The sequence below is a fragment of the Tetrao urogallus genome, assembly GCF_951394365.1.
Source record: "Tetrao urogallus genome assembly, chromosome: Z".
Classification (NCBI taxonomy): Eukaryota; Metazoa; Chordata; class Aves; order Galliformes; family Phasianidae; genus Tetrao; species Tetrao urogallus.
This window is the reverse complement of record NC_136816.1, coordinates 14,751,639-14,765,901: the sequence shown is the minus strand read 5'-3', so window position 1 is coordinate 14,765,901 and position 14,263 is coordinate 14,751,639. Positions and strand designations below refer to the sequence as shown.

At 40.6% G+C, this 14,263-nt stretch overlaps 1 protein-coding gene across 1 annotated transcript; it reads left to right on the top strand.

Annotated features, from left to right (window-relative positions):
- Positions 1 to 5,727: 5,727 nt before the first annotated feature.
- On the top strand, positions 5,728 to 14,038 carry CCNH (cyclin H; the record flags this gene model as incomplete). Its single annotated transcript, XM_079548224.1, has 9 exons — positions 5,728 to 5,844; positions 5,965 to 6,087; positions 7,037 to 7,110; positions 7,376 to 7,586; positions 7,855 to 8,018; positions 9,827 to 9,897; positions 11,667 to 11,778; positions 12,324 to 12,384; positions 14,003 to 14,038. The coding sequence occupies 9 exons, from the start codon at positions 5,728 to 5,730 to the stop codon at positions 14,036 to 14,038; spliced, it is 969 nt and encodes a 322-aa protein (XP_079404350.1).
- Between the last annotated feature and the right edge of the window lie 225 nt (positions 14,039 to 14,263).

The window sequence follows — 14,263 nt, the reverse complement described above, 5'->3', positions numbered from 1 at the left end:
AATAAATAAATAAATTCCATTCAGTTCAGCAAAGAACAACTCTCAGAATAGTATAGGTCATGGCATCCTAAATGGCCATGCAAATGATGTGTGAAAGTAACCTGTGAGACTCTGCACTGCTTTGGACAGCATTCTTTCCTAAGCTCCTGTGAGCAAAACAAATATCGAATATCCCAGTTAAAACACTGCTGTGGATTCAGTGATTTTACAGTCATGACAGAGATATGGCCACTAGCAGATTAGCTGTTTGTATTTGTAACATTTATTATATTTATTCATTTATTCATATTTTTATTCATATATATTTTTATTCATTTTACAGTTTCTTATAACCTCAGTAAACTTCAGTAAAATCACTGAATTGTGGAATTATCTAGATTGGAAACGATCTTCAACTTCATCAAGTCTAATCATCAGATTGACTGATAGATTCCCGTCACTAAGTCATGTTTAAATCAGGTACCACAGATACCCGAAGGTGATTTCTGAATTCTCCATCCAGTCTCTCAGTTCACTTTGTCTCAAACACACTGCAAAAGCAGCGCTCCTTCACAGGAGGAAAGAAATTTTCAAAGCAGTCAAATACTAGCACATAGAAGAGAACAGTAGAATAATAGAATAGTAGAATCATTTGAATTGGAAGGGGCTTTTAAATCCAAATGTTCTGCTATGAACAGGCACATCTACAGATGGATCAGGTTGCTCAGAGCCTGGTGCAGCCTGACACTGACTGTCACTAGGAAAGGGCCATCCACAGTGTCTCCGGATAACCTGTTCTCTATAATAAAAAGCCTTTTTTGTCCTTATATCCAATCTAAATTTCCCCTCTCTAAGTTTGAAACCATTTCCCTTTGTCCCATCACAAAAGGCCCTGCTAAAGAGTCTGTTCCTTTGTATCTTACAGGCCCTCTTTGGATACTGAAAGGCCACTCTCGAGTCACCTTGGAGCTTTCTCTACTCCAGGCTGAGCAGCCCTAGATCTCCCAGCCTGTCCTCATAGGGGAGGTGTTCCCACTCCTTGAATTATTTCTGTGGACTTCCTCTGGATGTGCTCCAAGAGGTCCACATCCCTCCTGTGCTGAGGACTCCACATCTGGATGCAATATTCCAGGCAAGGCCTCACCAGCAGAGTAGAGGGGTAGGATCACCTCCCTCTCCCTGCTGGCTGTACTTCTTTAAAGGCACCCCAGGCTGTGTTTGGCTGTCTGGGCTGTGAGTTCATATGTCTGGCTCAGTGTGTCCAGCTTGCCACCCATCAGTACCCCCAGAACCCTTTTCGGCAAGGCTGAACTCAGTCATTTCATCTCCTAGCTTGTATTGATGGTAGAGGTTGCCGTAACCAAGGTGAAAGGCCTTACACTTGGATTTATTGAACATTATGAGGTTCTCCTGGGCCTAGTGCTCGAAACTGCCTAAGTCTCATTGAATGGCATCCCGTTCCTTGGATGTGTCAACCACACCAAATAGCTTGCAGTCATTCACAAACTTTCTGAGGGTGCATTCAATTCCACTGTCAGTATCATTGATATAGATATTAAAAAGCACTGGTCCCAGTACAGTGCTCTTAGGGCCATCACTCATCACCGATCTTCATTGAATCATGGACTAGCACTCCAGAAAAAATCTCCCCAGCATCATGAGTAAGACGAAACAAAAAGTAAAGCAATACATAGCAAAAGTAACAAAGGAGAGAATCTAGTTTTAGCTAGTATTTCAGTAGTAAGACTGAGGACTAAAACATAGTACTTGAAACACTGAATTCAACACCACTGACAAATTTGCAGTTGTAATAACTATGGTGAATATTAAAATAATATAGTAATAAACTTATGTGTTTTTTCCCCTTTCAGGCTTTTAATCCTCTCCAAGTACACAAGATTAAACCATCACATTCTAAGCTAAATAACAAAAGGTAGTATTTGAGGTTAGGCTTAAAATGAAACTGACTATCCTCAGACTCTGTGGAATCACGGGAAAAATGAATTATCTCTCTTGGAAATCACTAGGAGTGGTGCCACTGATTTTAATGGAAATGGAAACGTTTGATTCTAAACTGCTGGGGACCTGTAAAGAACCTGAAATGAGGAAAATACAACTGGCAACAACAGTCTGAAAACAATTTTCCTTGGCAGTAGCTTCACAGCATTCCAGTTCTTTGACCAAACTAAAATTTAGATCGTTTTTTAAAACCTCGGGAAATAATTTTACCATCATACCACAGACTTGTTCTGTTTTTTCAACATTTGCATAATCCAATATATTTTTTCCTTTACTATTTGATGAAATACAGCTCCTCTGAGCTGTTGCAGAGTTTTAGAATACACACAGCACTGATTTTTCTGCATGTTTCCCATCTCTGGTTTATTGTGAAAACACTAATATTATATTCAACTTATATCTGCTTTCAAGAATCAGCATAATTCTTTCATACTCAGAGGCCACTGAATAGCACTTTAAATTTATGGTCATTAAAAATAAGCAACAAATACAAGGCTAATTTGCCTCAACTTTAACAGAAGTATTGGAAAACTGAAGATAAATGACATGACCCATGTAAGATGGTAGATCAAGAAAAATGGTAGCCATAGTTCCTAATTACATGGTAAACATGTAAACATGATAAACAGGTAAACAAGTAAACATGACTGTACTACAGGAAACACTATTATTTCCTTCACGAAAACTGGCCAAAACATCCCTTCTAGAGGTGGTATAGATTTGGTTATGGCTTGAGCAAGGAAACATCTTCTTCTCTGGCTTGTGGATGACACAGTCTTTTTCTTACATTATTGTAATAAGGAGCTTCATCTAGAACAATGTTTAAAAACTCATTCTAATAATCTAATTCAAAATGGTGATATATTTTGTAAAATAATGAATAAGGAGCTTTCCCTGTGGATACAGCTACTCAAAAATACTTATCAGAAGACCCACACTTGCAATTCCAGTAATGATTTGCATACAAGGAATTTGAATATTATGAATATATTATAATTATGTATCATTATACTATATTATATTAAGTTATACTGGAGTACCGTGTCCAGTTCTGGGCTTCCCAGTACAAAAAAGACAGGGATCTCTTGGAAAGAGTCCAGCGGAGGGCCACAAAGATGGTGAAGGGCCTGGAGCATCTCTGCTATGAAGAAAGGCTGAGTGAACTGGGTCTGTTCAGCCTTGAGAAAAGAAGACTGAGAGGGGACCTGATCCAGGTCTATAAATATCTAAGGTGTGGGGGGCAGAATGGCGAGGCCGGACTCTTTTCAGTGGTGAGTGGAGACAGGACAAGGGGAAACGGCTGGAAACTGCAGTATAGGAAGTTCCGCACAAATGTGTGCAAGAACTTCTTTACAGTGAGGTGACGGAGCACTGGAACAGGCTGCCCAGGGAGGTGGTGGAGTCTCCTTCTCTGGAGATGTTCAAGACATGCCTGGATGCCTACCTGTGCGACCTGCTGTAGGGAACCTGCTTTGGCAGGGGGTTGGACTCGATGAGCTCTGGAGGTCCCTTCCAACCCCTACAATTCTTTGATTCTGTGAAAATAAGTCTTACAACTCATCTGCATGCAATATGCTTGTAATAACTATTCTCACCCCTCCACATGTTGTTTTATGTTTTTTTGTTTGTTTGTTTTGGTTTTTGTTTTTTTTTAAAGTAGAAAACAGACAATGAAGTTTAAAGTTTTTACGAATACTTAATGCTTCAACAATAGAATTTACAGGGCAAACAACAAAATTCCTCTCTTATGTGGTGCATGTGGTGATTTTTGGTCCTCCTCAGTTGCCTTTAGATGATCTAAGAAATCATGAGTTTTGTGTATTACTCATGACATTACCTATGCCTTTTGAATAACGTAAGAAAGGATTGACAGGAAATTGCAGACCTCAAAGCCCACCTGGTTTCACCACCCCTGGCCAAGATCAGGCTGTCCAGGACCCCCATCCAACCTGCCCTTGAACACCTCCAGAGATGGGGCATTCACAGCTTCTCTGGACACACTGTGCCAGGGTCTCGCCATCCACTGAGTAAAGAACTTCCTCCTAAAATCTAACCTAAATCTCCCTTCTTTTAGTTTAAAGCTATTCCTCCTTGTTCTCTCACCATCTGCTCATGTAAAATGTCAGTTCTATACCTGCATGTACTCCTGCTCCTATTAAGTGCTGGAAAGCCAGAAAGAGGTCTCCGTGGAGCCTTTTCTTCTCCAAGGTACACAATCCCAACTTTCTCAACCTTTTTTCAAATGAGGGATTCTCCAGCCCTCTGAGCATCCTAGTGCCTCCTCTGGACCTGCTGCAACAGTTCCACGTTTTTCCCGAACTGAAGGCCCCAGGCCTGGATGTAGTACTCCAGTACTCCTACACATGAGGGCAGAGAAGAAAGAGACAATCCCCTCTCTCCCTGCTGGTTACCCCTCTGTTGATGCAGCCCAGGTTACTGTTGCAAGCACATACTGCCAGATCATTTTTTCATCAACCAGCACCTCCATGTCCTTTTCCATTGGGATTGGGGAGATGTGTAAAACACCAGATAGAACCATACAGTCAGCAAAATGGTAAGACTAGCTAACATGACAAGTTGTTAAATCACCTTCATAGAGATATTAATGGAGAAAATACATCAACTTACACGATACAATTTAGCAATAATGACACCAATCCTGGCATTACATAGGAGAACAAAGAAGAACCACTAGAGCATCATTTGTTCTGAAATATTTCATTGAAAAATCCTGAAGATTGATTTCATTTGGCATAACGTAAATGATTCCTTACTTTTTCCCCCCTACATGTATCACTATTTGATGTTGATAAATTACATGGTTTCATAGCTACATTGACCAAAATGAAAATGAAACACATTAGAAACAGCATTCTAGCATACTTCTCAGCAGTTTTAAGAAGCCTGAAGAAAGAAATCAGGAAGCTGCATCAGGAGGGGAGAATCAGCACTGAGTTCTGCAGTCTGTGACAGCAACAGGGCCGAGCTGTGTCGTGGGAGGGGCAGCTCGGGGTCAGGGAAAAGGTCTGCACCGGAGGGCGGTGGGCACGGAACGGGCTGCACAGGGCAGAGGGCACGGCCCCGAGCTGCTGCAGCTCAGGGGGTGTTTGGACAGAACTCAGACATAGCGCTGGCGTTTCGGCGCTGCTATGTGGAGCCCAGGGCTGGGCATGGTGATCCCCATGTGTCCCTTCCAACTGGGGATAATCTGTGATTTTGTCGTTATTATTAACAAATAAATGAAAACATAAGTCCAACCATAGCAGCAGCAGCAAATCCTCCAGGTGTGTGATTGTCAAAAGAAAAAGCAGATTACTCATTTCTGAATTTTCCTATAGTTGTACGTATTTCAAGCTGCACTCGCCCCAGACCAGATCCCAGTTCCCTCACTCCCCGAAGCTCGCATTTCGTTTTCCGTTTTGTGGAAAGATCCAGCAGCAGATTAACATTTACGGTTGTTTTTTTTTTTTTTCGGTTTTCCGGATTTGCAGCCAGTTGGCTTACCTCCCCCGTTTCCTTTACCCAGCCGACGCCCGTGCAGCCTGGTCTCACCCTCCCGCGCTCACCGCAGCCTGCGCGGCCCGCCCAGCCCGCGCTGCCATCTTTCCCCGCCCCCGAGTGCCGCCATATTGGGTGCCGCGGCGTTCCGCACTACGGCTGCCAGCGAGCGCTCCGCGGTGCGCGCTGCAGTTCGGTCCCCCGTCGCGGCCGATTGGCGGCGGGGAAGCCATGTTCTACAGCAGCACGCAGCGGCGGTACTGGACCTTCCGAAGCGAGGAGGATCTGGCGCGGAGCCGGGCCGATGCCAACCGAAAATTTCGCAGCAAAGCGGTTGCCGGCGGGAAGGTGCGGGGCGGGGCTGGGCGGAGGGTGGGGGGGGGGGGGTGGGCTGGACCGCCTCTGCGGGGCTGCCGAGGGGAGGGGCGGCTCGGGCCGGGCCTCTTCAGATCGGTGTGTTTCCCCCAGGTGCAGCAGGGTGACTCTTTCTTGCTGGAGGCCCACGAGGAGCTGGCGATATGCAAGTACTACGAGAAGAGGCTGCTGGATTTCTGTGCCGTCTTCAAGCCAGCCATGCCACGGTCTGTGGTGGTAAGCAGAAGCGTTCCGTCGTGAGGTGTTCCCTGCTTCCTCATGGCTCTGCCGTCCGGGAAAAGATTGGTTTCCTTAGTGGTCCTGCAGGAATTGAGCTCGGTTGGGCCTACTTCCGTTTTGGTTTTGGTTTGGAAGGGCTTTCGGAGCCCATCCAGCTCCCCCCCCTGCTGTGGGCAGGGCTGCCCCCCCAGCTCAAGCTGCACAAGGCCCCGTCCATCCTGGACCTGAGCAGCTCCCGGTGCAGCCTCACCACCCCCTCAGGGCCAGGGCCTCACTGCTCCCTCAGTGAAAAATTTCTCCCTCTAAAGTTTCCCCAGTGACTTGAGTGCATTGAGAGGGAGGAAGGAGGACTTACAGCTGAAGCAGGGAATCGAATTGTGCTTCACTTCTAAGCGTGTTGTTCGGAAGCATCCCACCAGTAGTCCCTCTTTTTGGCTGCTGTGGTGAATAACAAAATGATGAGCGTCTTGTTTGTATGCACTTTGGCTGTGTCACAGTAGGCACTGTTACATGCTGTGAACCCCATCTTTGCATTTGAGAACTGGGCCCAGTAAGGTACATGTGCTGAGTCAAACTTCGCTAGTAAGAGGTTGGAAATACTTGATCTGTGCTGATGGAGTTCACATTAATTTGGAAACTTGGCACTGACGGACTGAAGTATTCCATTTTAATGTGAGATGAGATTGTAATGAAGGTATTCTAGACTGCACATTGTATTCATGAATAAACATCTAAAAATGATGTAAAACTGCTATTTTGTAGGGTTTTTGCATGCATAAATGAATTAGACTTTGAATGACATGGCATTCTGTGAATTTTAGTGTGCTTGTGTATCTTGTATGCCAATAGTACGCATTCAGACTGTTTTATGAATTTTATTATTATTGTTTCTTAATCCACTTTTATTTCTGCGTTTAACTCTTTCCTTCTCTTTTTAAAAATTAAGGGAACAGCTTGCATGTATTTCAAACGTTTTTATCTCAATAACTCAGTGATGGAGTATCATCCTCGGATAATAATGTGAGTTTTCAACACATTGTGAGTTATTATACCGATCAGAATAATAGAAGTATTGCTTTATTTGTTAAGATATGAACAAAATAGGAAAGGAAATGCAAAAAGTGTGGTCACTTTCCGTTTCCACTTGGAAAAGTTTATTATATTCTTAATGTAGTACTTCAAAAACTTTTAAAATAATAATAAATCTGCGCGGAACTTTCGATAAAAGGCTGAATGCTGCATGTATTAATTGTTTGCTTTTTTTCTTTCCCCCAAACTACTCAAGGCTAACATGTGCATTCTTAGCCTGTAAAGTGGATGAGTTTAATGTGTCCAGCTCTCAGTTTGTTGGTAACCTTCGAGAAAGCCCCCTTGGGCAAGAAAAAGCTCTTGAACAGATACTGGAATATGAACTACTGCTTATTCAGCAGTTGAACTTCCATCTTATTGTGCACAATCCATACAGGCCATTTGAGGGAATTCTAATTGATTTGAAGGTAATGCCGTTTTATCTGCTATGTACTTTATATTTTAATGTAATACAAATACGGATTTTATGCTTTTGTTTCTGTGCTCATAAAGGTATAGATTCTAAAGTGATAGGCAGAAAATATCTGAAAGGAGGTGTGTGTTGTTGTGGTCTTTAAACATTTTAGGAATGAGATGGCTTGTCACTCTTCTGCTTTACAGAAAATTGTTGAATTTTGTGTGTTGAGCTCACAGACTAACAGGAATAGCTGCTTAACTTTCCCAAATATTTCTTAGACTCGGTATCCATTGCTGGAAAACCCTGAAGTTTTAAGGAAAACAGCTGATGACTTCCTCAATCGAGTGGCTCTGACAGATGCATATCTGCTCTTCACTCCCTCACAGATAGCTCTTGCTGCTATAGTATCTAGTGCTTCAAGAGCAGGAATTAATATAGAAAGGTAGTCTTTCATTTTCTTTGAAATTTTCGTTTGTGTCGTCTTTAAAATTGTTTTGCTCTAGACATTCTTGGCTAACAGAAATTTGTATCTATTTCATAGGTAGCAATCTGCTACATTCTTTAAATGTGCTTCAAAACTAAAGCAGTAATGATAATTTTTTAATCCTGAAGACTGAAGTAGAGAAGCTGGAAATACAATAGGAAGTGAGAGTATGAAATACATAAAGAATCGTTGAAAGAAAAAAAAAAAAGTTTTTAAGAGATGTCTGAGGTTGTGGGGTCAAATAATATTATTCTGAACTGGTGGCAGATAGGAATGCAGAAACTGTAAGTGCTGTACTTGACCTCTGAATTTCCCTGGAAATAGACTAATGTTAAGGCGCTGTTCTTCTGAATGGTCTGTCTACTTCTGCTTGCAAAGCTGTCATGAAATGCTTTGATACTGTTGCTGAAAGACATAATTTATTTTGCTTGAGGACTCAAGTGACCTTTTTTCTTTAGAAATACAATTGCATCCGCTGTATTTGGACTTTTATAACCACATGATACTCCATTTGAGTTTTGCATCAAGAGTGCAACCACTGCTGTCACAAGGGCTGATGATAAAGTAAAACAATTCTGTTTAAATAACTTATTTTCCACCTGACCTGTACAAATGACAGGTTGAGGTTAGGATAGAGTTCTAGAGGTTTGAAAATCTCTTCCTCCCACAGTGTTAGTGTTTGTATACAAAAAGTTACAACTTAAGGAAAAAAAAAACTGCAACTGTGCACTGGCAAATAGTGGCTTCAGTTATGGGGTCAGCACAAAAATTCATTTAAAGTTGCACAAGAGTAGGTGTTATAAACTGGACAGCTCTCAGCTTACAACAGTTACTGTCTTCATGGTGGCTGGTGCATCAGAAAGCTGAGAGCTGCAACTGACTGAGTTGAATAAATTGTTATTTTGCACAGACCAAGCCGTGAATTTTATCTACAAATTTTGTTTCCCAGCAAGGAAAAAAAAGAGATGTTGGCAAGGATTGCTGCTCATGTATTTTGTGGTTTTGGCCAGGTGCTGTGTGCATCTTATTTTTTTGCTTGTTTTATTTTGCTTTAAGGTGTGGAAGCACAAATGAGAAAGCAAATGCTAATGCTAAAAGTGAAATCACTCCAAATTTCATGTTTTTTCTCAGAAGCCACGTAGAATATGTTCAGTATTGTCTCATTACTGAAGTGCACCTTCTAAGGAAACGTAAATTCCTTTTTCTTTAACACTGGAATGTGATAAATACTTCTGTGATAGTTCCTCTGCTGTGTTCTGTTTCTTGCTAAAAGGAAGTTTGAATCTGAGAGGACGGTGCACACAAACTCTGAGCGAGCGCTTGGGATTTTTTTCCAGTGGTCGAGCTCGCTGCCAGAGTTCATCTTGCAAGCTTTCCTGTCAGTTAATCTGCACGAAGAGTGCTCTTCTGTAGCATCTGCTTTGCCTGTAGTCATACTATGCATAGTGTGATACTTCATAGAATCTTAAGTTGACTTAACTGTTAATAGTCTTACTGAGTTGTTTAATTCTGCAGTGCCGGTACCTTAGGTTCTTTATGTGGTTAGGAAATACTTTTGTCAAGTTCTTCGTAGAAGAATAATGCTGAAAGTGAACAACTCACTTTTTATCACTTTATAACACTTGTGCAACAGAAGTGTTTTCATCAAATCGAATTGTATAGCTTTAGCAGATAGAAATTACAAATAATGCATTTTATTAAGTAATGCTAGGTGTTGCAAATTATTACAGCACTTTAAGAGTTTATTCTTTTGCTTTGTTCTGCAGTTATTTATCAGAGTGTTTTATGCTGAAAGAAAACAGGACATTCTTGACCAAAATACTGGAGGGCATGAAAAGTAAGTAAATATTTTAAAAAGTATATATGAAAGAAAATGTATCTCTGAAGAGGAAAAAAAACAAAGAAAAAAATCAACCCAAAACCTTTTTCACTTAAAGCTTTTGCTTTTTGAATAAAAGTGTGCTTCAAACAGTTTTCTTCACATCAAGGCTTACCAAAGATAATTAAAACATTAGCAATAGAGTGAACTTCCTACTTGATGGATGCAGGGGGAGAGACAGTCAGAGTTACCTTTGATGTTAAGCAAATGAAATTAAAATAGCAGAGGACCTGATGATTCTCAAATCATGTATGTTGTAATGAATTAAGTGTTAGCAACTGATGTACTTTCAAAAGTGAGAGATCCAATTTGGGCAAACTGAGTAATGTTTCTGTGTAAGTCTTGGGTGAATAGCTTTTTTCCATTCACTGACTTGAGAGTATAGCTTTTGACAAAAGCTTGCAGATAACTGCTTCTACCACTAGAGGATGACTTGTTAGCAAGTGATAAGTGATCTGCCAGGATTTATAACTCACTTTATTTTGTAGCCATAAAGGTAGTTCAAAAGATGCTTAGGTTTGCTTATGCAAAACAAAGAAAGTACATTATGTGAAACACCAGGAGTGGTAGCATGGTTTGATTTTGTTAGGACAGTGGAAGTATGGTGCACTGATTATTTATTACCTTTTTTAATTGAATGGCAGGATTGGAGTATGGAATTATATGTAATCACTTCTCTTAATATTCTAAGCTAATGCATGTATTTAGAATGGGAGAGTATTAGTATTTAAAAATAAAAATCTGGCCCATTGAGTAAGCCGATTTCAGTAGTGAGTACAAGTCACCAAGGTCTGCAATTCAACTTGAATTTATAAAGCTTTGAGGTGTTTTCCCCTCTCTCTTCTTGCTGAGAAAAACAAAAAAACAAAACAACCCCAAAACAGAACAAAAAAACAGACTCATTTGATCTTTCGGTTTCTGTTAGTAAAATGCAGAGGGAACTTTGGGATCACATAACTTTCACTTGCAGTCCCGTGGAAGATAGCTTTACCCTATAGGCTGCTGTTCTGCAAACGCAGGATGACAGGCAGAACATTTTGAAGCAGTGGAGGTGCTAAGTCTGTGAATAATTTGTTTTACATAGAAGTGGTGGTAGAGGAGGTCATGTTTCCTCTGTAGCAGTTAGAAGTTTGATTTTCTTTCTCACAAGACAAACTTTATTAAGAGTAAGGTTCCGTGCTGAATACAAAAATTGCCTATTTTGAAACTTGCTAGCAGAGCAGTGTGAATTCTGTAATTTCCTTTGAAATCCAAACCTGTGATGCTGACAGCCAGTTTCTGTGTAGTTCTCAGTGCTGGTGTATCTTGATGTTATTTAGAATTAAACCACTGTGGTAAGATGATAGTCAAGTCATATGTATGTAATCTTGGATTCTCCAAAGTTGGAATGCTCTGTTAGATGGAAAGTTTCATAAGCAAATGTTATGTGAGCTGGAGAAGTTAGTACCTGGAACACCTAACGCTTGCTTTGAAAAAATACAAGGATTTTATTTGGAAAGCTTTCTGTTTCAACTGCTGTAATACTTGCCTTATAGCTTGTTGAAGTCTATTTTAGAAAACAAGTAACAATATTTTCAAAACCTAGCAGAAGTTTAAAAGATGAAACAATATTTGAAGGTTAGATCCAAGGGATAAGCCATGAAAGTAGCCACACTACTGATTGATACTGAGCTTGTGTAGTTCACTTTGTGAAATAGGAGTTACCTAATATGTTGTTGCCACCACAGGCATGAAAAATCTTATAAAGAAGTACGAACTGCCAAGACCTGAAGAGGTTGCAGCTCTAAAACAGAAGTTAGAGAAGTGTCACAGCCCGGAGCTTTCACTTAACACTAACATGTAAGTAGATACTGCTCTGTAATGTATTATCCCTCTTTTTCTTTTTTTTTAATGTGGTGGGAACATTACTTGATGCTGGTCTTGCAGTGAATGAAAATGAAAACATGTCAACATATTGTAAGAGTGTCAGTTCAGATTCTTGGTTCTCAGGATCAGGTAGTTAAACAATGCTTAAATACGTTCTGTGCTGATTTGCATTGCAGGCCCTAGTGGTGCTTATTTTTTAACACAAAACTGGAATCCCGAGTGGCTTCTAAATATGATCTCATATGTCTTGAAAATCATGGTCTTCAGAATTATGTGAATTCTGTAAGGAGTTAATGCTTTCTTAAGAATGATGTTGCAGGTAAAGGACTTGCTAACATGTTCTATCTGCCCTTTTCATTTTAGTACCCACTGTGAGCTTCTAGTAGGCTGCTATTGTTGAATTTTGATAGCTTTTTTTTTTTTTTTAATGTGACAGATTTGTTCATAAACTAATCTAAAATACTGTACCAGATAATGAGTCTGACTCTAAAACTTGTTTTTTCCTATTTGGGGCTTAGGAAGAAGAGGAAAATTGGTGAAGATGATGAATATAACTCAAAAAAGCCTAAAATGGATGAGGTCAGTTAATGTACAAGACATTACTTTTCCACTCAGTAGTAACTGGCAAAACCCGCACATTGTTGAGACAAACTTCTGCCTCTCACATTACAAAAGTTGCTCAGAATATTTTTAAAGTTTTTTTAAACATCTAGTGTAAATCTCCCTTCTTTTATTTGTAAACCATTTCCTCTTGTTCTGTCACTACCAGACCACTTAAAGTCTGTCTCCCTCATGATTATAAGCTAATTATAATTACATTACTGTAATAATTAAAGTACTGGAAAGCCATGATGAGGTCTCCCCAGTGTCATCTTTTCTCTAGGCTGGTCTTGCCTAGCTCTTTAGCCTGTCTTCGTAGGAGAGGTGCTCCAGCCTTTCTTGTGCTCAGTTTCCCAGGCCTGGACGTGTGGTACTCCAGATGAGTAGTCCATTCCAGTGGCCTTCTGTGGTGGGAGTGATGTTATGAGTAGATGAAAGGCACCTGGTGTCCTCTACCTGCACTTCTGGAAAGTCTGACATCATCCCACAGTTCATTCTTATTTCTAAATTGGAAAGATACAGATTTGAAGGGTGGATTTTTGGATGGATAATGAACTTGTTGAAGGCTCTTTCAGGGTACATTTAGAGCTGCGAGATGGGATGTCTGAGGAGCAGATGCAAGCAAACTGCACTTAGAGCAGCACAGAGGGTTATAGGTTTTATTCGACATGCACAGACTCATACACACAGGCATCCATTTTAGATAATGCCCATAAGCAGGAAGCAGAAACTCCCTAAGCAAGTGTACTCACTATACTTGCTGACCCTTGAGAGATGGCAAAGCGCTGAAAGGAGAGAGAAGGAACATGCTGGTGGTACACTCAATAGGTGGTGCCAGCCAGGCGTCCCCTGCTTCGAGGTGCACTTCTCTCTCCCCTGCTGCAGCCTCTCTCCTGCTTTTAATTCTCCTCAGGCTCTGCAGGGCTTTTTTTCCACCTGCACACTGTACCTGTGTGGCCAGTGTGTGATGCAGAGCCCAAGTGGAATACCTGCTTGCAAAACAGTTACATGTGGCATGCTTTTGTTTTTTGCTCTTGGAAATGCACAGCTTATGGTGGTGATTGTGTTAAAAAGTAGTGTTTTGTATCAGAATTTTCTCTATCAAACAGCATTATTGTGTGCTCTTTGTATCTTTTGTAGTTTCCATGGAAATAAATGGGAGGCATTATTTTCAGAGCTGTCCATATACATTTGGTGTAGGACTTGAAAAAACTTGTATTTCTGTTTGGAGCTTGGTCTTACATATTAGGTAGGAATGACAGTGTTTCTTGCTGGTTGTCAGGAGCAAGAAGATTGTCAGTATGCAAGAAAGGTATTGTCAATCATTAATGTGCTTCTTTTGCACCAGCGTTTTGGCAGAAGGGCATCCCTCAAGAAGATAAAGCATGTGTTTTAAAATCAGTTTAAACTTGCTGTTTAAGTTATTTACTTGCAATAGACACAGTGTAGAGATTAGTGTGAAGTTGGTTGTATTACTTGAACTCTCTTTAAGCAACATGTATATAAAAGATATTACTACATGCAGCACTATCATGTGCACAGTTTTGTATTGCTTGGTCACCTTACTGTAAAATGACACTTGTTTTCCTTTCCTTAGGAAGAATGGACTGATGAAGACCTTGGGGACTTGTGAAGCCTATTCCTTTGCTTACTGTTCTGTGGCACATGTGAACCTGCTTATTGAAGGTTCTGTAGACTGAAGCAGGAGGTATTTTTTTACATCGCTTTTTAATTTCTTTGCAATAAAACCTTTATTTTAAATTTTAGTTAATTATAGCTCTATTTTAAAACATCTCACCATCCAAGGTCAGTAAGAAGTATTCAAGTTTTGGTTTAGCAGCACCTTCAGATGCAACTT